The sequence below is a fragment of the Sciurus carolinensis genome, chromosome 13 (assembly GCF_902686445.1).
Source record: "Sciurus carolinensis chromosome 13, mSciCar1.2, whole genome shotgun sequence".
NCBI classification, from domain to species: domain Eukaryota; kingdom Metazoa; phylum Chordata; class Mammalia; order Rodentia; family Sciuridae; genus Sciurus; species Sciurus carolinensis.
The window spans coordinates 93913456-93937461 of NC_062225.1; the positions used below are offsets into that span (position 1 = coordinate 93913456).

General features: G+C 52.0%; 1 protein-coding gene across 18 annotated transcripts in view; it reads left to right on the forward strand.

Moving 5' to 3' along the window:
- Myt1l (myelin transcription factor 1 like) overlaps positions 1-24006 on the forward strand; it is a 371913-nt gene that overhangs the window by 279141 nt on the left and 68766 nt on the right. For 15 of the 18 annotated variants that reach the window (XM_047522641.1, XM_047522639.1, XM_047522638.1 and 12 more), the window contains 6 exons: positions 3813-3947; positions 8011-8101; positions 9560-9667; positions 14023-14237; positions 21496-21746; positions 23607-23843. In XM_047522641.1, coding sequence (XP_047378597.1) covers positions 3813-3947; positions 8011-8101; positions 9560-9667; positions 14023-14237; positions 21496-21746; positions 23607-23843 — 1037 coding nt within the window. The remainder of the gene's footprint in view (positions 1-3812; positions 3948-8010; positions 8102-9559; positions 9668-14022; positions 14238-21495; positions 21747-23606; positions 23844-24006) is intronic. The other 3 variants (XM_047522651.1, XM_047522652.1, XM_047522654.1) reach the window with 1 other exon arrangement.

Sequence of the window (24006 nt, forward strand, 5' to 3'; positions counted from 1 at the left end):
CTGTGCAAGCCCTGGTGGCTCTGAAGTCAACAGCAAGTGCTTTAGTGCACTCACCCCCCACCACTGATTCACTGCAGTGAGGAAGTAACTGTGGTGTTTTCTCAAATGCAGTGTATTCTAAAACACTGGAGACTATCCAGTATGATAGTTTTAGCTCAACCTCCCTTCGTGAACTATGCGGGCGCTTATGGCATTTGTCTATATATTTAACTATATATACATATTATCCATATATATAGTAAATATATCATGTATTCACCTGTCCTGAATGAATGACTCCGTGTTTGTAGAGGCAAGTGTCCACTTTGAGGCAGGTTATGACATGGCCTCCTGCAGGGACCTGGTCTGTTTGCTCATTTGCAAGTTTCTTTTACAACTAAGCAAGAAGCAATATCAGGAATAAAATTGGTAATTCCTTAAATCCTACTACATTAGCACCAAAAATATATCTTTTCTGTTTGTTTCTCACTTTATTCTGTGCATTACAAATTCTGAGTTCCTCACTATGGATCTGATAATGAAATTTAAGAATTTAGTTTGAAAATCAGTTGCTGTGTAGACTTAAATCAGAAAAACTGCGTTTTTCTGCTGTGACATCGGTGTGTATTCTCCTCTCAATGTGTGTGTATAATTTCCGTGGCAAGTTGGGCACTGCTGGAACCAAACCCAAGTTTGAGATGAGCCTTAGCCAGATCCATGCACTCCTGATTGGCAGGTGGTGGGCTGTCTGCCCTTCCAAATGCCAAAGCACACCACTGGACTGCAAGGTGGAGGTGACCAAGGGTCGTGAGTTCCAAAAGAAATGCATGTTTTGAAGGACAGAGCCGTCACTGTGAACAAGGTGTGAAAGACCATCTCTGAGGAATATCCGTGGAGTGTTTGAGAATCGGAGGAGGAGGAGGGAGAGGATTAGTACCTCTGCTCCTGTGACGGCTCTGTTGTACACACACAGTCCAGGCTGCGCTTTGCGTCCTGAGCTGAGGCTTTTGGGATGAGCGCTGGCTCTGAGAAGTGCAGAGGCACCCTGCACAAACATGGATGCTGGTTTGCTATCACAGAGTCTGTGCTGCTGTGGCTGCTTTGTGCCCGTGGCCTCCAAACTTGGTCGCTTTAGGCAAATTTTGAGTTGTTTAATTTTGCTGTTGTTTTTGCTTTGCTTTTTGCAAGAAATGAAATTCGAAGAGCTTGCTTCCCCTGTGTGCGTGGGGGTGGCTGGGAATGAATGGTGAACACTGAGCTGTGCTTTTCTGGAGAAGGGGAAAGATTGGGGCTTGGGCTTTCCATTAAGGTGGGAAGCATTGATTTCTCCCTCTCCCAGCTTTTCCAAATCTACTGCTGACGAAAGTTTTTCTGTTTTCTACCAGCATTTTCTATATTGTTCCATGTAAACATATTGTCTATGTTTATAGTTACATTCAGAGTTAAATAAATGAAGCCAATCAAGGCCAACAAAGGAGAATGAGGAAATTAGGGCTCCCTTTAAAATAAAGAGGGTCATGGGCTCTGATCTCCCCAACTCAGTCAGTGACTTTCCTGCAGCCGCCCCGCAGGTCTCCGCTCTGTATCCAGGGCTGTTACTGCAGTAAAGATGCAAGGATATTGCATCAATTCTCATTGCCCACAACCCCCAAACTGATTTAATATGTCAGTTTCCAGATCTTGAGCTAATACAAAAGAAGCAAATGATGGCCCTCCTCTGTCTTCTGCCAATTATCTGCTCTGCCCCAGCTGAAGAACAAGCTAAGACCAGTCACAATTTGTCTTCTCTTGTTTGTTGCAAGGTTTTGGGTTGGTCGTTGGTCTCTCCGCTTGCTCAGTTGTCTCGTGTTGGCCTCCATGTTTGCTTCTAAGATAAATTGGAATTGTGTGAAGTAAGAATTCCAGCGGAGGTGATGGCGAAGGCAGGGAACATAGCCCACCTCACCGAGGACCCCATGCATCGAGAGGAGATTATACGCTTGTTGTCTTCCAAAACATGGATAATTTTGACATACTTTGGCTTTATAAAAACCTATACTTATTTTCAAAACATTTCAAAATCTGGAAACAATACAATTTGTGAGAAGTTTTCAGTGTCCTGTGAAATAGGCTCTTGGTGGTTAGGAATAGCCACGGCATTTTTATCTTCTACGAGTCATCTGTATCTAGTTATAAAACTGTCATCCCTAGTCTGTGACTTTAATCGGTACTTTCTTCTGAAAGTATTCTCTGTTACCAGGCACCTGTTATTTTATACTTCGATTGACTAAATTATACCAATATTTTTGTGGAATTATCCAAAGGTGTTAAAATGCCAGCCTTTCAGTCTGCACGTGTAAGAGAGGCCGGGCCAGGTCGTTAGACGCTGCCCTCAGGCCACAGCCACACACCTTTAGGTGGGATTCCGAGGAGCCTGTACAGGGGCAGGATAGGCCCAGGTGAGGGCACCTCCCTCAGCACCTCCCTGGCTCAGGAGGCCCAGCACCTGAGAGGCCCAGTACAACCACCACTGAAAAGAAAGGGAGTCCTTTCATATGAACACGGAGGTACAAGTAAGTCCTGTGAATCCTCATCTAGTTCAGGCCACATAAATAGCTGAAGAAGAAAGTTCAGAAGCAGTCAAGGTTTCAAAACAAAGCTTTTTTCTTAATAAAAGTGAATTCTTCACTAGAAGTAAAACGTGTATTTTCCAGCAATCATGATTGGCCTGATTAATGAGATATCCATATAATAGAATTAAACCCCTGAAGAAAATTTAACTAGAGCCTTCTCTGGACCAAATCTCAAGAGCCACATCTATTGATGTTTGATCTGAGCAACTGGTTTTCAAAATTTTGGGAGTCGAAAATAGTTGTGTCACATGGTTAGATTTACTGTTTGTTCTGAGCGTGGCCTCAGAAGTACTCTGAAGTTATGCTGCACAGTTTTGCACTGTGGTCAGTTCTGGGTGTGGAAAGAATTAGATCAGCAAAGTCTTTACATCTCTGGCATCTGCATCCAATTCTGGACCAAATGTCTGCTCAAGTCGGCCCTGGACTGCACTACAGAGAAGCCCGCAGGGCTCTGGAGAAGGGTCGCCTCCTGGTTTTGTGTATGCATGCACAGCATTACACGAGCCTCCTTCTGGTTCCAAGCACACACGGAGAAATCAGAACACAGGGTTGCTCCAGCAGCTTCTGAAGCATTTTGATCGCCTCTCACCTCTGCAGGTGGGATCTCCGCCATTTTGGTCATCTGCTTACAGTGCCTTCTGAGAGTTCAGTTTATTTTCCAAAACATGCTGAATTGCCATGCTAAGAAACAGTGTGGTTATCCTCAAGAGCCAAGTTCAGAGCAGTCAAGTTTTGCTGCCTGTGTGTGCTACCAGAGCTCTGGACAAGGAGAAATTCAGCTGAAGAGATGGGGACTGAGTCACACTCTCCAGCTGAATTTCACAGAAAGGCTGCCAAATGAAATCAGTGTGGAGTCTTGTTCTCTAAGAAGGTCACTGTCCCATCACTGTTTACGTTGATTTCTTTGAGCAACACAGCTTATCATGTAACACACGGGAAACCAATCAATCCAGAGTTGAGGTTAGGAATGGGGAATGGGGGCTTTTTTTCCTTTCTTTCTTTAGGACAAAAACTAAGATACTTTCTGATTCATGATCACATTGCATAAGGTTGAACAATCCCCCAAAACAAAAGCCTACCTCAGCAAAAGTGTGGTGTCGTGCCTGTGCCTGACGCCTGCTCCGTCTCTCAAAGTAGCAAAGGTCTCTTGGGATTGTTGATGATCACATTTGTCTTTGGTTGGTGAACTTTCATTCTCTTGGAACCTGTTGTCACTTTTAGATCCCTCAAGAACAGAAAAGAAAGAGAGCAAGTGTCCAACCCCCGGGTGTGATGGAACCGGCCATGTAACTGGGCTTTACCCGCATCACCGCAGTCTGTCTGGATGCCCGCACAAAGATAGGGTCCCTCCAGAAAGTAAGTGCACGGCTCACCGCTGCCCTTGGAGTGCTAGCACATGGCTCTGTCTCTACCATCCCTCTGACCTGACGTCATTTCCATCCTACGGCTCAGTGCGGCCAGAGCTCACCAGGCCCCTGCTGACCCTGACAGGCAGCCCCAGGATGAGTGGGGGCAGGGAACCTGCTCTCCCCGCCCCCGTGCCTTCTGGGTGCCAGCTCTTGCTAGACCAGCCCTGGGAGTAGCCCTCTGCAGCCCCCCCGGAACCAGGTTTGGCCCCATTCCATTCTGCCTCCTCGGTGACCTCAGGCAGGTTGCCTCCACGTCTCTAGTTAGAGAATCAAGACATCCGTCTACCAGCACTGGCCTGCTCGGCCTCCCCAGGGCCTCTCCTGCCCTGGACTTGGGTGGACTGTCCCATCGTCATTTGGCCCAGAGGTTCTGCCACTTTCACTCATGAGGTCTGCTTCACGTCAGCTGCACCAGCATTTCCACACTAGAAGACCCTAAATAAGAAGGGTCAAATTGTGTGGTTCTGATAATATGGAATCGGTTTGTGAAAAAAAGCTCTATTTCTTTTAGAACTCTTGTTTATCTTTCAGCAATGAAGTATGCCAACTATATAAAGCCAATTAGAATTAACTGTTGAGGAAGCAGGCACATTTTCTGCCGAGTGAGTTTAAGATCCCGACTTTGAGTCTCAGTCACATGGAGGGTTTGCCTCTTACCTGAGACAGTTTCTGGCAGGGAAATGTAAGAGCTGGCATGAGACATGGCAGGAGGACCAGTTGATGATTTGGAGGAACTCGGAGGCCAGTCCAACTAAAATGGGTGGCCTGGTGGTCCCTGAGCAGTGAGCCTGCTGAAGCTGCAGGGAGACTCTTATAGATGCCTGAGGTCCAGGTTTTCGAATGGCTACAGAGCACAGTCAGCTCAGTTTGCTGCAACTGTCTCCAGGTCAAAAGAAGAGTCGTGAAAACAAGCAAATTCGGTGTCTGGCTACAATCCCGTGTGTTACATGAGCAGGGAGACGGCATGGTCTACAGCAGCGGCTTCCACGTGCTGAGCACACACTGGGGTCGGGTGCTTGGCTCACACCCACAAACACTGACGCATTCAAGCCATGGACCCTGCAGGCAGTGTTGGCCCTGGTTTTCCAATGAAGAAAATGAGAATCAGGGCGTCCGTCCTGCTTCTCTGACCAGGGATTAGACAGTGGCTGGCACACTGAGGGAGCTCAATGCTTTTAAAATCAACCTGAGCAGATCGATACTAACTGGCCGACATTCAGAACTGAGCTAGGTTGTGAATCCATCTCTCTGAAACCCAGGCTCCATGTTCCATTGTAAGTCCTACCAAGCCCTGTGACGCACAGGCGGGTTGTGCATTCTCTGTCCTCTGCTTTCCTCATCAACAAAATGAGGCTCTAGGACCAAGCTCTACCATTTTAAGCAATCCCTCTTAGGGTCTCAGTTTTTGCCTTCAAGGCAGGACAGTTCCTTTTCCTGAGTCTGTGTCTCCACAGGAAACCTCTAAACAGAGCAGGAATGTGGGCTGTGTTCTGCCATGCTGAAGGTTGCTCAGTCCCGTCTCTCCCCTGCGTCAGAGCACTGCAGTGTCACCTAAGCAGGAGGAGGTGGGCCTGGGGTGGTGTCACCTAAGCAGGAGGAAGCTGACCCTGTCCAGGAACATTCTCCAGCACATCTACAGTAAAGCACTGCTGTGGATTTGCTCATGGAAGGGTCTGTAAGAAACCAGGACGGATGTGAGCATAAGGAAGGACAGGTCTGTGGTGAGCCTCTGTCAGTTCCAGCCTTCCTGGACTGGCTTCCTCTAATTCTGCTCACCCTGTGAGGACCACAGCAGGTGTGTGGCTGGAGGAGACCTGGTTCTGAGCCCTGGGAGCTCCCAGTCTGGCAGAGAAACAGGCTGAGCCCAGACAGTGCCTCCCAGGGCTGCCCCATGCACCAGCAGCTGTGCTGGGCACTTTGGGGAGTGGTCCAGGCCTGAACCTGGGACCCCAGGGTGACACTTCATGGTCCCATGGGCAGAGAAGGAGGCTTCAGTTGGGGTCCACACAGACCAGAGCCTGGAGAAGCCAGAGACAGAGTCGACATTCCAGAGACAGGCTGATTGGGAGCAAGACCATGGCATGCACAGGAAGACCCACAAGAGGGTGCCTCCTGAGGGGGGTGAGAACCGACAGGAAGTGGGGAGCAGGTCACACTGAAGAGAGTGTGAGGGTACTTTGGAAGCTGCCCGTGGCCTGAGGGCAGGCTCAGAGCTGGTGGACACCACCCTCTAGCAGCAGAGGTGGGAACTGAGAAGGTGCTGCCCAGGGAGAAGACGAGAGGTGAGCATGGGGAGCCAGCAGGGGGCTCCCAGCAGTGGAGGTGTGGCCTCTCACCTGTGGACAGGTGAGACAGGGAGGGCAGCAGGTGGAAGGGAAGTCAGAGGGATCAGACAAAACCGAGAAAGGTGGCTCTTCTGAAGAGCCCCAGGCGAGAAGTAGTGCCCGAGGTCCCAGAAGTCCAAGGCACAGGACAATCCATGCTGCTGGGCCCACTGATGGGAGCGTCCCGTTGAGGCCTCAGGATTGGAGGGGAACAGCGCAGGGAGGGCCCGTGCTCAGGATGGAATCTGGAGCCACCCACAGACCAGGGGGCGAACAGATCTCATTGCAGTGTGGATGGTGAGGGGCCTGCGTCTCCGTCATCAGGAGACAGTGTCAGGCCTGGAGGGAGTGTGCTGACCCAGCAAGGGCTTTATCTTAGCAAAGTTTGGCTAAGGAAACAGAGAGGCCTGTTCCTGCAGAGGGGAAGCCGCGCCGGGGAGCATTTGTGTGCCCTTCCGGCAGAGCCGTGGGGAAGTGGGAGAGGATGAAGACCCGGTGACATGGGTCAACCGAGCCTAGAGGGAAGGGCAGCTGGCAGGAAGTTGGAGGCCGAGGAGCTGCCCTCTGAGGTGGGGCCTTGTGTCTAGATCTCCCCGGAAGAAAACCTGTGAACCCACTCCAGGGCCCACCACCAGATTGGCGAAGGTGACCTCACTGTTCTGACACTGTGTGTTGAGCCTAGGCCACACCTGAGAAAGGCAGGGGGCACAGGAGCCAAAGCCCTTACACTAACGCCAAGTGGGCTCCGTTCAAGGAAGTGGCGCACCAGGTGTGAACTCCAATAGCAGCCACATCGCAGATGTGGGCTGCAGGGCCCAGGGCCTACAGGACTCAGGAGAAGCAGCTCCGGCCAGAGGGGAAGTTAGTCGTGGAAACACAGAGATGTGGCCAGTGAGTGGACCCCAGCAGCCTTCCCAGGCGTACCGTGCTGGCTGGGAGAGCTGCCACAGAGCCGTCGGAGTGGGCGGACAGCCCATTGGAAGAAGGCCTGTGTGGGCTTGCTGTCTTGATGCCCCAGCACTGAGCTCCCCGGAGGCAGAGCAGTGGGGTGGACACTGAGGGCTGGAGAGGCGGAGCACAGACAAGGCAGGGTAGGGCCATGCGGTCAGTCTGCACGGCTCTGCTGCCCACAGCAGGTAGTCTCACCCCGGCACTGTCCCTGCTGCCCCTCCCACTTGCCAAAAACACAACAGTACCTCTCACTACTCAGTCCATCCTGCTTAAAGTATAGCAAGGTGCTTGTTTCCTAACAAAAGTGACTTTGGTTCACATATTTAAAAATGCGGTCGGGGTCCTGCTCACGCTAGCCACCGCGCTCACGGCACTGTTTTCAAGCACCTGTGTGCAGTTGAAATGCCCATTCCACACGCGGTTACCCAGCTACTCGGCATCCGGTGCTCGTGCGTGGGACAGGCTGGGAGCCCTGGCTTCCCCGTCCCACCGGGGCCGCTCAGGGTGGCGCTCTCCGGCCCCCGGCCCCCAGCGCACTCCGCTTGGCATGCCAGTCAGTGCGGTGCAGACTTCCTTCTCTCCTGACTTGTGTTTTCCTGATCATGCTCATCACGGACGTTCGTAAGCCTGTCTGTCTAGACTAACCCAGCCTCTGTAAAATGATTGCATATTCTTGAATTCTGACCATTTCTCTGTTTTAATGCTGGGCTGTTTTCTTTGCCTCTCCTTGTCAAGTTCTTGCCATGCATGAAAATGTTCTCAAGTGTCCCACTCCGGGCTGCACAGGGCGAGGGCATGTGAATAGCAACAGGAACTCTCACAGAAGGTAAGCCACACACCGCTCAGCCCCACCCTGGGGCACTGTCCCCACAAGCCCCTCATGTCCTCACATCTTGCTTCTAAAGGGCCAAGTGGTATTCGCAGGGCGTGGAAGGCCGAGGCTCAGCCACCCCGTGGGGAGAGGCACCTTTTCAGTCTTCTTCCCACCTGTCATAATGGGGGCACTGCCCTTCAAGGCACCCTGCTTGGCACAGAATGTGAGGGACCCTGACAGTGAACTAGAGAGAGGTACAAGGGCCAGTTATCCCTAGGTGTGTGCGGGCTCTCTGCTGCTCCCCACACGGGAACGTGGACTGGAATCCAGTGACGCAGTGCCGTGCGTGACTCGCCCTGGCTGCCCCTGGCACTCTGCCGAGACCCCAGGTCAGAGCGACTTGGCTAAAATATGTGCAGACGTCCAAACCTGCTGCAGGCAGTGGTGGGATGCTGCACGTGGATAGCCCTCACTGGATGGTGGCTCTGTGGACACGTCTTCAGAAGCACACTTCAGGGTGCTGCAGACCCGGCCTCCTGTCCTCCTCCTGTCCTCCTCCTGTCCTCTTCCTGTCTGCTTGAGCTTCGTGGAGACTCAGGTCTTCATAATGCCCAGTTTGTGTTAGATAGCATCCTGTCCTCAGTGCAGAAAAGCGACTGCTGAGCCCCGTTTCCAGCTGTGGTGTGAACTTCACAAGCTCCAACTACTGTCTTTGTAGAGGAAGCTGTAAGGCTTCACTCCAGTCCTTCCTGTGTGGCTGGCAACCCTGGTCACGCCTGTTAAACTCACAATGAAGGAGTCACCGCTCTGCCTGTCAGAGGTGTCCTGGTGCTTCACACACAGGAGGACGTGGCACAGGGTGGGCTGGTGCTCAGTGCTGTGCCAGTGAGCGCTCACAGAGCAGACACCGCCACCCCAGCCCCTGGAGTGGGCCTCCGCACACACCTGTGGACGCTCACGAGCTCTCGAGAAGTGGCTCAGAGAAGCCTGCTTCTGCTTCCTTCCAGGTCAACCAGCCTGACTCTTCAGTTTAAAAACGCTCAGTGCAGTCCTGGGATGACTGCTTCCTCCCCTCCCCTTGCTGCCGTTCTTGGGCTGCTCACAGCCACACCCTCCCGAGCCCTTGATGGCTCATCTCCAGACATGGTGGGAGTGCCCGAGTGGAATCCCTGCCTGGACCTTGCCTGGCTCCTGTTCTCTCCAACACACAGGCGTGGTCACTCTCTCAGGAAGGGTGGCCCACCTTCCTGCCAGGCGCTGCCATCTGCACTGCAGTGCTGATCCTGGAGGGGATCACACAAGCCAAGACGTGGCATGACCAGCCCCCCCATCAGAATGCCCTGGGCTCAGGAGCTGCCCAGCCCCACCCCCTGGGGTCCCACCCCTTCACCGGGGGAGAGGAGATGTGCTTGGACTGGGGTGCTGTGCGCCATTCGAGCAGACCATTAAACCCCACTTTTGCACTTGCAGCCTCTCTGGATGCCCTATTGCTGCAGCAGAGAAATTGGCAAAGGCCCAAGAAAAGCACCAGAGCTGCGATGTGTCCAAGTCCAACCAGGCCTCGGACCGAGTCCTCAGGTACCCACACGGGAGTGTGCCATCCATGAGGTCCACCCTCCATCACCCCAGGGCACCTGAGCGCGGACACTCCAGGTGGATGGCCCCTGGGTGGCAGGATGCCAGGTGGCTGTGCGGGGCCGAGCGGGGCCGCTCCCGCCTGGTCTCCAGGGGCCCAGCACACTGGGGGAGAGCACTGGGCCCAGTACTGTTGGTTTTCTTTCTGGCCCTGACATCTCATAACTCTGTGAATGCTAAATGGAGGGAAGTTTGAAGACTAAGAAGCTGCCCAGTGATTTCATCTCAATCTGGAGGCAGGGCGTAGCACCCGACAGGGCGGTGCTGGGGTGTTTGAGAACCTAAGCCTGTGAACACTCCCTGCACAAAGACGGGAGCTCGACGTGTGAAAGGCGGTCATCCCCTTTCACCCCCAAGCACCCGGTGTAGGCGGGGTGGGCGTGACTGCTGCCATGCGACAAGCCAGAAAGCTGGGGCGCAGACGGTTTGGGAACTTAGCTGACACCACGGAATCACCGCATGCAGAACCGGGAGGTGGGCAGTGTGGGGAAGAGCTCTGCTACGGTGTCCGGGGCGGGAGGGGTGGGACCGGGAGGCAGAGGAGGGATCCACACCCGTAGGCGCTACATACACCTCTCACTCCCGCGTCTGCCCCCGAGTCCTGTCCACGTGAACGCCACCACCACGGGCCTTCTGCATCTCCTGAGTGTTGCACCAGATTCATCAGATCCATGCCCCTGCCTCTGCACACTCATGACCGCCATTTCAGGGCCATGCACATCCACAGGGCAGACGCCCCCAGTCCAGCAGCCAGGTGCCAGCTCCCAGGCGTTCAGCTTGTTTCCAACTCTACTACTAATGACAAACATTTTTCCATAGATACAACATTTTGCTCCTGCTAAATTATTCTTTGGGATAAATCACATGGAGAAAGTCACCATGCAAGGGAGGTGAATATCTTTTTGGTTCTTGTGTATTATTTCACAGTTTCTTACATTATTTCACCATAGTAATTAAATTACCTCTCTCCTCCAATAGAAAAGTTTAGATATTTACAGAAAATTAGAAAAATTTAATTAAGTAAAATACAAACATAAAAAGAATCTATGGTTCCAACAGTCAAAAAGAGCCTTTCAATAAATTTTTATTTTTTGTTCATGGGTGCTGACGTCGCACACCCTCAGGGTGTGACGAGTGTGACGACGTACCCGTCTCACAGACTCTGTCTCCCAAAACCCTCGTTCTGTGGACACAAGTCTGCATGCCAGACAAATGACTGAACTATCTCCTGCTCTGGGCCCACAGTTAGCACAAGACCTCACCCTCAAATCAAAGCCCCTGGCCACCTCAGGAAGGGACTGACAACCAAAGGAAATATTGAAGGAGGACAAAGAGCAATCTGTAGCTGAAGCACTTTCAGAATTTTAATATTCTTCAGCGTGGATCGTTAGCAGATCCACGGAAGTTAGAGCTGTGTGTGGCCCCTTCCTGAAGTCAGCAGGGAGCAGTGCTGTCCACGCAGGTGTGGGTCTATTTCCAGTAGCAGTGCTGCATCCAGCCTCAGTGAGAAGCCCATGGGGGGCTTGAGACCACTGAGACACAAGCAGTTGCAAATGTGAACCTGCTAGACACGGTCTCCCACCTGAGGCCAGCCGAAAGCAGCCGTGTGGTGAGATTTCTGTGGCCTTGTGTCTCAGCATCCCTTTGGGTTGGTTAGGGGACAGCTGTGGCAATGTCAGCTAGCCAAGGCCAGGGACAAACAGCTCCCATCATGCCTCTGGGTGGCGTGATGAGCAGGTTGGACAGGACCCTTAGCAGGAAGTGAAGCCCTGTGCCAGGAACCACCACGGGCCATGCAGACCGAGTGCTGCAGCTCGGTCTCCCCCACTGGGCAGGCACGCTGGCCCTGCCGCTAAGGCTCTTGCATGCTCTCCAGCACCAAAAGGCTGACCTGGGGCCAGGTGCGAGCACCTGGAAGACAGGTGTCTGTCCCAGCAGCTCTGTACACCCGCATCTGCAGGTGGAAGTGCTCACTCAATGGAACAAGGAAAGAAGGAAAGAAAAGAGTCAGACCTACAACAATGTGACTGGTGAAGGTTGATAAAAAGTGTTTGAGTGAACCTGCCACTGAGAACCTGAGACTTGAAGAGGACTCTGGTTTGTGGGACTGTGCAGGGCTCTCCACGCCCCAGCCCGCGGCTCCTTGGGCCCGCACCCTCTTCCCCTCTGCCCTGGCCCTCACCTGTGACAGGTGAAGGAGTATAGTGCCAGTCCCAGCAGGTCCCCAGCCGGCCCAGGTGCTCCTCACCTGCAGACCCGGGAGCCTCTTTCCTGAGTGCTTTTCCCCAAACCCGAGGTTCTAGCCCAAACTTACCTGAAGGCAGCATCTCCCTCGAACAAGAAGAAAGGTCCTTCTCCAGAACCTCAGACCACTTAAACAAAAGCATCCCACACTGCCAAGGCCTGCTCCAGGGTCTTCTCCGCATAGGCAGCCCAGGATTACCTGGCAAAATGCCCCCAAAGACAACCAGACACTTGTACATCATTTCCTTGCTTCAATCAGTATAAATTAGTGAATCAAGATAAATAAGTTGGTGATTTGGTAAACAAATGGATACTTTACCATACTGTGTCATCACAAAGGTGACACAAACAGGTGCTAGTTAGCAACGTAGAAATTGGCTTGCTTTCCTTTTTAAAAATTCCAGCTATCCAAGCTTTGTAATTGCTCTAAAAAACAATATAAATTTGTGAAATAACCACAGAAGAAATAGATTGTGTACATGAATGCATATGGAGTCAGAATTTATAATAACAAAAAATAATTCTTAAAGTTGAAAATAGTTAAATAGCATGTTATTCATTGATTTTAATACACAGTTAAGAACTCTTTTCAAAGCCTAAGCATCAAAAAGTAAAATTAAATTCCATGTGAGATAAAATATGAATTGTGTACAAATAGTATTTCTTAACTGTTAGATAACTATTAAATGCATCAATTCAACCAAAAAACAACCAAAACCTTTACAGTTTTTAATCTCTGCAAGAACTGTAGGTGATTTTTAAATTGTCCTCATATTTTCTAAACGTTTTTCAATGATTCTTGTAGTGCTTTCATAGCCATGAAAAGTAAAGCAATCGTCTTGAAGTTTCTGTCCCTCTGGCCAGTAGGATGGTGTGTGTGTTCAGATATGTGCCACCTTCAGAGGGAGGTGGACTCTAGGGGAGAGGGCCATGCCCACAGTCCCTGGGGAGACAGCTTAGCCGAAGAGCAGGGCCACCTGCAGGTCTCCACCGGGGGCCTCCAGCTGGCGTCCTCCCTCCAGACATGGCCAGACCTGGCACCCAGCTGCCAGATGGGGTGGCACTCAGGGCTAATCACATCCCCCACACTTTGTTTCTTCCTACTGAAGCATCAGCCTTTCTTGGGTCTTTATTTTAAAATATGTTTTCACATGATTCAGAAGCGGAAAGAATCATCAGGAAAGTCCCCGCCCTTGAAGTCCGGTTTCCCACATGGCCACAGTGCACTGGCACAGTGCTTGTGTGGGAACACACCTAAACGTTTACGAACATCCCGCCCAAGGAAAAAAGGCTGATCAGACTGCAGGCTCCACGTTTAAGTGTATGAGTCTCCACCCTCCACCCAAAGCAGAAGTTGGGTGGAGGGCGGAAGGAGCCCTGTCCTACACCATGAGGCTAAGAAGACACGTAGTCCAAGCCCAAGGCTTCCAGGTCTGAGTCAGACATGCGCTCACAACAGGCAAGTACCAGGGAGTAGATGGACAGTAACTGAACGTTCTCCATTCACACATTTTATCCCAAAGTCTAAAAGGAATGTCTGCTGGCTGAAATACTACAGGAGCAAACAGATAGTTGACAGATTGTCTAATCCCATTCTGCTCTATCGTCCAGCTAGACAAATCTAGTTTCGTCCCGGTCTGTGTCTCTAAGAGTATGTCTTTATTTCTCCTCCTTTTAAGGGAAGTTTTCTAGTGTCTCATGGTTGTGTGATTCTACCTCTCTGTGACCACTGCAAAGACCAGACCCGGGTGTCAGATCCTCCCTCATCCTCATATCTCATATCTCCATTGCACCCACCAGTCCTCTGATGAGAGACACACAGAACACTTAGGTATTTTATTTCTTGTTCTTTCTGTCTCCAGCATGGACTTTAGGCAGGTGGCTTCTTTGGGGCTGTGTGATCAAAGCACACTTTGCCCTTGCTTGGGAAGGTGACACTGTGATTTCAGTGCAAGCCCCCAACTCCCTGACTCCTGTAGGAAAGGAGACGTGTGCTACTGATATGCACGGCTGCGAGAAAGCAAGCTGTTGTCTGTTGTCTTGTTTACTTACAGGCCAATGTGCTTTGTAAAGCAGCTCGAGATTCCTCAGTATGGCTACAGAAACAATGTCCCCACAACCACGCCGCGCTCCAACCTGGCCAAGGAGCTCGAGAAATATTCCAAGACTTCGTTTGAGTACAACAGTTTCGACAACCATACTTATGGCAAGAGAGCCATAGCTCCCAAGGTGCAAACCAGGGACATATCCCCCAAAGGACATGACGATGGTAGGAGGTGCACACTCGTATACATGAGAGACACGTTGCCATTGCTGATGTTGTTGTTGTGTGTATCCATGTGCCGCAGATCTGCCCAGCCTGGTGGTCATGCAGGGGTGCCAAGCACGGCGTGCACAGCACGGCACCTGTGCTGAGAGGCCATGTCCTCTGGGTAGAGGGACAGCTGTCCCCAGCAATTCCAGAGCAATAGGTTCTGCAGCTTGTGGGATGTAGAGAAGCTCCTGGTTCCCTGAGTCTCATGGTGAGGGTATAACAGGGCCCTCGTGCTGTTACACCTCTTTTTAATAGATGTCCCAAGACAGACCATGCAGAGGGAACAGTGGGGGATTTTTGGAGAAACTCTCAATTCTTCAACGCCCTCAACCCTGAGTGCACATTAGAATCACTGGGGAGAAGGTTTTCCTCAGTTCCTCATTCCCAGGCTGCACCCCAGACCAATTAATCTGGAATCCCTGGTGTTACCTGAACAGTAGTATTTCTAGAAGGTTCCCAATGGCTCTGATATGCAGCCACAGGCTGGCAACCTCCACCTGGCCAGCTCCTGCAGCAGGTCAGGACCTGTTCCTCATCTACCTGGGAGGATAGGCTGAGGAAAGGGCCAGCCTCTGGGTGCCACCTGGTCTGATGTCTGGGGCACTTGCTGCTCTCCTGGCAAGGATGCAGCGGACCCATGTGCCCACTGAACATCTCCAGGGGCGAGAGCTGGTTACCTTCCATCTCCCAGCTAGCTCACTTGGTAAGTAGCTCACCCCTGAGGGCAGACTCTGTTTATTTTATTTTACTTACTTATCTGACCACATGGCTGCTTTAAATTCTAGAATGTAGAGATTAGCTGGCAAATCTTACCTTCTGAACTCAGGGTGTGAAGTTCTTTCCTTGGTGCTCTTAGGCTGAGGGATGGAGGTGGGTTTTTAAGGTTTGGGGGCTCCTCTCTGAAAGAGGCATTTAATTAAAAATCATAACACATATGTGAAAAAATATTTAAATTGAATACTGAGGAAATTCAGACACCTCTTTACAGTCCAGTAGAAATTGCTTCATGCTTCTAAGCTGTGCTGTTTCTTGCCTGAATGGTCATCCATTTGTACAGTGGGGAGAATCTAACATTCCTGTTAGGTGTCACGTATTGATTATCCCTGCAAATCAACTCCTCGATGCAAGTGGGAAAAAGGGAGTGGCTACAGGGTATATAAAGGTAATTACTTGGTTTTACAGTGTTTGTGGTAATAATTGCCAGCCATGATAAGGATTTGTTGTAATCGCATTCATTTGATTGCAAGCGAAGGGTCAAAAGGAAATGTCGTTCACATAACTGAAGGTGCCCTGGGAATCCTTCCCAAGAGCTCATTTCTGCCACCTGCCTGTGGCTGTGCTAGGCACCTGGGTTTCTTTAACCTTGGCCCTGTGGGAGCTCTGCCTCCGCCTGTGGGAGCTCCAGGGCGTTGAGCAGAGGGTGAAGCTGCCTGGAGGCTGTGCGCCCCTCCAGGACTGCGGGGCCCTCTCGGCCTGCAGCTGCCAGCTGTGTGACGCTGGGCAGACTGGTGGTCGTCTGCAGGTCCACCGTTCATCGTCTGGAGAGCAGAGTAGGGCTGGGTGTTGCTCCACAGCTCTCGGGAAGTCAGCAGAGATGAGGCTGTCTGCCACCCTCTGCCCATCAGAGAGAGAGGGATGGATGCCCAGTAATCACAGGCGCTATGTTGCAGGCCCAGCAAACCTGTTGTTGGAAAATTAGACTGGCCCATGCTTTTCATGGCTTCACTGGAAAATAAGATTCTCCTGAGGATGTAGGGTGGAACCTCAGCCCCATGTCTTCTGGAAAGCAAGAGAAAAGGAAATATAGCACTTTAGCACTAGAATCTACTAGAAAACAAATGGACAGCTCCGCCTTTGAGCTGCTGTGTTCATCTGACAGATTTTTAAAAGGTTAAGGAAGTGCCCACTGCAGCAAGACTGCTGGGTCAGAGCTGTGCAGGACTGGAGCTGGGTGTGGTCCCTGCACCTGGCACCAGGCAGTGGACCTGGGTGGCTGCTGTAGCACCTCTGGAGTGTCCTCCCAGTCTGGCCTCCTGTGCACAGAGGCTGCAGACACTGCTCCCTTAAGAAGCTCTAGAATCAGCCTGTCTAGAAAAGTGTGGTTCTTAGGACACAGCAGGGCCTGGAGGAGCAGACTGGAACAGAACAGAGTGGCCTCCCCAGCCTCAGGGCCTCACCCCCATGCTTGCAGCCGTGATCAAAGCAAGCCTTTGCACTCCGCAACCTCCCCTTCACCCCTGCCTCCCAGACACTGCCAGTGGCTCGTGGCCTTTCAGTTTGATCTTTCCTTCAGAGGAGAGTTGGCGGATAAACGTAAGGCTGTGGAAGACCCTGATGCACAGGGAAGCAAGGGCTCCCCTCTGCCTGGAGGGCGTGGGTGAGCTTGGTGGAAGGTGCAGATTGCACACTCAAGCCTCAAGTTGCAGGAGAAATGCATGAAGATAGAGACACCCGTGGGTTCTTGAGGACAGTCAGGGGCTCAACTGGGCAGCTGTAGAAAAGCTTCCTGTCACCAGCCATCCTGGGAAGTCCATGGGTGACAGAGGGGGACGTGTGAAGGCCAAGCACCTCACACATGTAGGCCCTGTCTACTCCAGAGCTCCAGGACTATCCTTCCTGCCTGTGTCCTGTGGTGAGCTAAGAATGGCTTAACATTTCTAAGTAGTTGGAGAAATAAAACAAAAGAAGGGGAGAATCCCATGAAATGTAAAACTATGTGAAATTTAAACCTCATTAAATCTGCCCACAGCGGCTCCCATGCTCACCTGTGGCCTGGGCTGCTGAACAGAGGCAGAGCTGAGGAGCCAGGACAGTGACCACTCAGCCGCCAGGGAATTCAGTGATCACTACAGACACCTTTGCAGGAGAAGCTGCTGACCTGGATCTAAGTCACCTCTGCAGCACCTCTGGGCAGCATGTTACCACCCAAGTTGTTGGAATCTGTTCAATCCGCAGCCTACATGGGCTCCCTTCTGTGGCTATTCCCTTTGACGATTCCCAACTTTCAAATTTGATAAGCTCAGACCTCGAGCTCATCTTGGAGCCTCCTCTTCCACTCCACAAATACCTCCTCACTTTCCTGTCTTGCCCTCCTTCCTGGCCCAGGCTTGTAGCCCCAGGACCCCAGGTAGCTATGTTGGACCCTGCGCCAGCAGCTCCCGCCTGCACCCTCTGCAGCTCCTCTGGAGCTGTTCTCCTTTCACACACATCCTGCCTTAGCTCCAGGGCAACTCCTTTGCTAGGTTTTCTGAGGCCCTCCCAGCCTCTTCTGAGGCCCTTCCCCGACTCCTTTCCAGACACCCTCTGTGCAGAATCCACTTCTGCTCTCTGCAGCCTGAGGGGCAGCTCCATGTCTCAGAGCACTTGGGTCGTTTCACCCCTTGTCTTCCCACCAGGCTATAAGCTTCTGGTGGGCAGGAGGCCTTGTGCTCGGGTCTCCTGTGCAGTGCAGGGCAAGCAGGGCAGGCAGAAGCCACGTGAAGTGTGGGTGACCCTTGGAGAGATGCTTCCAAGACCCTGTCTGCACACCATCTGCATTGCAGACTTCATCTAACAGGCTACTTGACAAAAGGCAGCTCCTTTCTTCCATGTAAGAGTCTGCATCCACATTTTAATGTGCTTATGGTGAACTATGTGCTCATGGTAAAAGCTCTGAGTACCAGGGTTGCAGATTACAATGCCCAAGGTCACATGGACTAGGCCTCAAGGTCACCAGCTCCCCAGTGGAAGCCCTGACCTCAGGATGGATATCCTCTGCTCACATTTTTTGTCTGGTTTTCATGGAAATTCTGGGTTGTAAGGGCATTTTTATCTATTACCTGCAGGCAAGTGCTAATGCAGAAGGAAAAGATCCTCCTAGGAGAAAGAGCTGTACATGTTCAGTAAGAACTTGCACAAGCAGAGTAGGCTAGGAAGAGGCTCTGGTGGGAAGTTTGTGTTTGTTTGCTTTGGACTTTTAAATTTGCATATGCATCCAGATTTAATCCTCCCCATGGTGATTGTCCCTACAGGATCCACCCAGGACCTTAGCAAATGCTGTCTGCTCTTTGATGGAAAAGCAATTGACTTTAAAATATATCTGTGGGAACTGAGAATGTAGCTCAATGGTAGAGCACTTGCCTAGCATGTATAAGGCCCTGAGTTTGATCCCTGGTATAAAATATATATATATATATGTTTGTTATTTGCCATGCATTTGGTCTCTGTTAGGTTGCTCTCATCCGACAAAGCAGGGGCTTGGTCAGTCCTGGGGAGCAGCATGTGGGAGCATTGCTGGCTAATGTCCTTTCCCTTCTCTGCAGTGCTGAGTCACTATCATGACCCAGAGCATGTTAAGTGCAGCCCAAGTGTACTGACACTAAGGGACATTTGTGGATATTTACAAATAGTCAACATTAGGATCATTCCTTTCCTGAATGATCTGAAGTACAGACACTCTTATTTTTGTTTTTAATATCACGAAAAATTATTGTTTATATTTAGTAGAAGGATAGATATGGCGGTAAATATTGTCATAGTTGCTTGTTTGAGTGAAATGAGTTGACAGGTGTATCAAAAATTGATTGACAGTTTACTTGCCTGCTAAAATTACAAACTATGCTCTTGGTATAACCCAGATGTGGCTTCTGAGGTTTAGACACTTGGGTAGGAGGCACCCCATCCTGCTGACATTGCGTAACTTCAAGATCATTTCAAGCAATCCAAGTAAGGAGAGAGTGGAAGTGGGATCGCTATTGAGATCCACTGAACAGACAGTTGCTCCACAGAAGTAGCATGTTTCATAGATAGAATGCTGGACAAGACCAGGCGGCCTGCAGCTTTGACTGTGGCCCAGGCTCTCCTGTGTGTTTGTCTTGCCCTCAGTCGGCCTCGGTTTCCACATCTGTGAGGCAGGCATGCAGCAGTGGCTCACCAGGAGGCGGAGGGCCAGAGGAGTTCCGTTCCAGAGCCCTATGAGTGGACAGTAGTGGTGCCCAAGGTGAGCCACCACAACACAGCAGACAGCAGGATGGAGCTAACTCCCCAGGACCCTGTACCCTCACTCCTGCCTGAGGCCCCTGGCCAGCACTAAGAGGACACTCAAGCCTCCCACACCTGCCACAGCCCCACAGTACTAGCTGCTGTTGATCTGTAGATCCAAGTGATTGCTTGAACTTTTTTTTTTTAGAAATTAACATTATTTAGTTTCAACACAAAACAGTTCTTTTTCCTGTTTATCTGAACCACTTCTTCTCTTTTTCCTGAACCAATAGCTAGCCTTCACCAGATTATTAAAAGGAAAAAAAAAAGTCCCTAGAATGTATTATTTCATTTCCCTTCAGTTTCATACCCCTATTTTTAACAATATTCTAATTGATGAAGAATTGTGAACTTTAGCCCACCTCCAGAGCATCCCACGGTACCCTAGGTAGTGACGCTGAGGACTTTGGAGGCTACTGACAGGCCCCTCTAGTGGCTCCCACGTGGGCCAAGGTGGCTGCCCTTGGAGGTCCTGCAGAGGCTACCCTTGGCCCTGCAGCATGGCCCATCCCGAGGTGCAGTTCTGCTACTTAGTAAAGAGCCTTCGGGAAGCAGAGGGAGGAGGGACACATGGTGGGTAACTGTCCTTGAGGCTTGCTGAGCTGATCCACTCGGGAGCCAGGGCAGTGCTGGGTGATGTGTGACGAAGGACAGTCTGCCCTCTGAGCTGGGTGATAGCACCACCCTTGGACTCACAGAGGAGAAGCTGGGAGCAGGAGCCACCCTCTCCTGCAGTGCGCTCTGCGGTTTGGGGCGGGAGGCCTAGGAGGGTGAGGTAACCAACTCGCCTCCTGGGCTCTGGTCCCCAGGACCTCATCCTGTCACCCAGCATGCACCTCTGCCCCAGTGTCATGAGAGTGACCTCTCCAGCCAACACCCTAGTCAGCCGCATGGCCCCTCGGCTGTCCTGCCTTTGCACCCCAGTTAGTGTTCTGGGGACATCTTGGCCTTGCTCCTGACGACCGGCCAGCTGTGCGAGCCGGCGTGTTTGTGGCGCTGCACTTGGGGTCTGGACACAGGGCTGCGGGGGTGAGCCAGGAGAGCGGTGTGCAGCTGCAAGGCTTCTCGAAACCCAGTCAAGGTGGGGGCCTCTTTGGAGCCACAGCCATGGAGGGCCAGGCCGCAGAACGCAGCCAAGCTGCTCTCAGGGTCAGGGTCAGAGTCAGGGTCAGGGTTAGCTGACCTGGCAGCTCGCCAGAGAGGCTCCTGAGAGAGGGTGAGGGCACCTGCAGAGACTAGATGCACGGGGGTCTGCAGACCCCCTGCAGTGTCACTCCTCACGCCACTGAATTCAGGCTGGATACATGCCCCCCATGAATGAACACCCTATGACATACCTGGCAGTGGTACTGTATTAGTAGAAAAAGGTCCCATTCTAATAAATCATCTACTCAGACACTTTTTCATCTGGGTAAAGAAGGTTTTAAGGGGCTCTAAAAATAGTCCTCTTTTCCATTGCCTGCTGGCTGTTAGTGAGGACAGCTGTTCCTAAGCAACACCGTTCCTAAGGCTGGTAAGGGAAACTCCTTGCAGGCAGATGGAGAGGCTACTGACATAAAGGGTAGTGCCTGTAGCCAGTCAGAGGTGTCCTGACACTTGCCCTGGGCCAATCCCAGGACACAGGTGTGTGTGTGATAGTCTCCTTGTCCCTCCCCAGCTTGTATGAGATTTATAGAATAAAAGTTGTTTGGGTCACATTGTCCAGTCATGTGCCCGGCCAAAAATCCATTTCCAAAGCACAGGGTCCCCACAACCCCAGCAGCTGATCCCCAGGTCCCCCTTGAATCTGGGTCACCTGCAGTGGACCCAGAGCCCAAGCTGGCCAATACAACACCCTCTCCCGCTAGACAAGCTGATTCCTCAGGCCCTGACCAGGCTGGAACTGTCCTTTTCAGTAGCAGATCCAAGCCGGGTGTGTTCCTTTAAAGGGAAGGGGTGAGGGGAGGGGTGATGGCGGCCGCCTGCATGTGCAGTCTGTTGAAGAACGGGTGCATTCTCTCCCAGCGTCACCCGAACCTCCGCTAAGCAAACACATGCAGTGTTAACAAGGGAAAGGAGCCCGGGTCCCCTTTGTGAAAAGCCCCCACATCATGTTCCCCATCGCTGTGTGTTTAAATGAGGGCGGGCGGCGGGGCGGGCTGTGTGTCCCGTCCCGGGCGCGGGACCTGAGTCCTCCTGTCCGGTGTCTCCGCAGCGAAGCGGTACTGCAAGACCGCCAGCCCCAGCAGCAGCACCACCAGCAGCTATGCGCCTAGCAGCAGCAGCAACCTGAGCTGCGGCGGCGGCAGCAGCGCCAGCAGCACGTGCAGCAAAAGCAGCTTCGACTACACGCATGACATGGAGGCCGCGCACATGGCGGCCACCGCCATCCTCAACCTGTCCACGCGCTGCCGCGAGATGCCGCAGAACCTGTCCACCAAGCCGCAGGACCTGTGCGCCGCGCGGGTACGCCACCTGCGCCGCGGCCGCCTGTGGGCCGGGAGGCGGGGCTTCTTCCCTGCCGGGTCTCGCAGAGCCACCTGCGGTGCAGCGGGAGCTGGGGCGCCCTGCAGGTGCCCGCGCTCCTTCATCTAAGCAGGTGGCGCAGCTGCGGCTGGAGACTGCCCGGTTGCACCCCTGCCGGGGAGGACTGGGACAGGAGAAGTGCCAGGCCTCCTCCTCTTTAGGATGGAAAATCGGTTCTGTAAACAGTGGGCTCACACCATCCTCATGGCGTTTCAATTCGAATTTAAAGAGCAATGCACCCGCACCCTTATCAAATAGAGGCGGGCTGCCCCTCACCCACATTTCCAATAGATGGCCTGGAGCGAGTCCCACGGCGCTGCTAGTCCATCACACAGATGCTGGAAGGGAGCGCAGGGGTTTGGGGCTTTCCTATTGTTCATTTCCTCACCAATCGACTGAGTGCGTGTGCTTAGAGAGGAGAGTGAGTTTGGGACACGACAGAGAATGCAGAACTGCCTCGCCCAGGCCGCTAGGGGGCCCGCGAGAGCCCCACAGACGGGAGCTGCCCATTGTGTTCTCAGAGCGAGCCAGCTGGTGTGTCCAGGCTCTCCAGACAGACAAAGGGCACTCTCTCCATTATGGAAAGCCCATCGGCCATGCATCTTGTGCTCACAGCTCTGACATTAGTTGTTACAAATAAGTATAATTTGTGTGAATTGGAGAAAGGTCAGTAATCTTATGTTTTGCACATGCTTTTTCTTTTGTTGGTTTTTATACCCAGTAGTGGAGCAGCATTAGGGGATGCAGTTTTCATTGTGATCAGGGCTGATAAAATGCAAGACTAGTATGAAGGATCCCTCCCCAGCAAGACAGAGGCCTTAATTTTATTTATTTTATATTTTACTGTCTTAAACTAAGAGAGTAACTCCAACATCATGTCAGCCTAAATGAGTATCAGAGCTTGAGCTCAGGAGGCTCTTTGGCAGCAAGACTTCAGGCACAGGGCAATGCTGCACACTTACCAGGGGCAGCCCCAGGCCAGGACTCCCCGTGGGCAGATCCTCCGTGGCAGGGACATCCACAGGGAATGCTGCTGGGTCTGGGAGGCAGCAGCTTCACTCCAGCTCTGACGTCACGTTTGCCAGAAAAGTGGAGGATTATTGGGACTTTTGAGTGATTGTCTTCTTCTGTCCTCCATGGCCCCTCCCTGTCTCCGGGCAGCATCCTCATCTTGAAACTCAGCTCTCTGGTTTGTCTCTGGGCAGTGGGCTGCAGTGCAGGGTCCCTGTGCCAGGCTGAGACGCACGCCTCCTCTCTGCAAGGGGAGTCCTCAGCACTGCACATGGTTCAAAAGAAAAGCAGTTCCTCTCCTTCCTTCCTTTATCCTTGAGCTCTTTCATCTTTCTCCTAATTCTTGAAATATTGGCACCAGTGAGACTGAAGTTTCTAAGCTGATATGTACGTATAGAGACATACGCACACAGATATTGGTGCGTATATTTGATCTGATGAAATCAGAATGAAGCACTTCTTTGAATTTCTTCTGGCCATGCTCATTTTTAAAAGCAGAGATGCACTGGGGGGACAGAAAGGGGAGAAAACAGATGACAGATAAGCAGGGAAGAGGTTAGACGGAGGGGCAGTCTGTTCACCAGGCTGCACATGACTCTGCAGTAAGCCTGGGAGAGCTGACGCGTGCTGACCAGCAGGCAGGTTTGCCTTGGGCGTTCATGCTGTGAGACAGCAATGAGCAGCGGGGCTGAGTGGGATCCTGCTGAGGCCAGGGCTGCAGTCAGGAGCACAGGATGGAAGGTGATCCAAGGTGCCAGGCCAGGCCGTCACACGTCTTTCTTCCAACAGAACCCTGACATGGACGTGGATGAGAACGGCACCCTGGACCTCAGCATGAATAAGCAGAGGCCGCGGGACAGCTGCTGCCCGGTCCTGACGCCCCTGGAGCCCATGTCCCCTCAGCAGCAGGCAGTGATGAGCAGCCGGTGCTTCCAGCTCAGTGAGGGCGACTGCTGGGACTTGCCAGTGGACTACACCAAAATGAAGCCCCGACGGGTGGATGAGGATGACCCCAAAGAGATGGCCGTACGTCCTTTGTCCCTTCCCTTGTCTCTGGCTTTGGTCCTTGAGAGTCTGAACTAGGCCTGGCAGAGAGCAAACGCCATTTGCACACCCCTCAAAAGAAGCACAGTTTCTCTTTAAATATGGCTTTCAGCTACCTAGGACCTAGTGGGGCACTTCCCTGGCC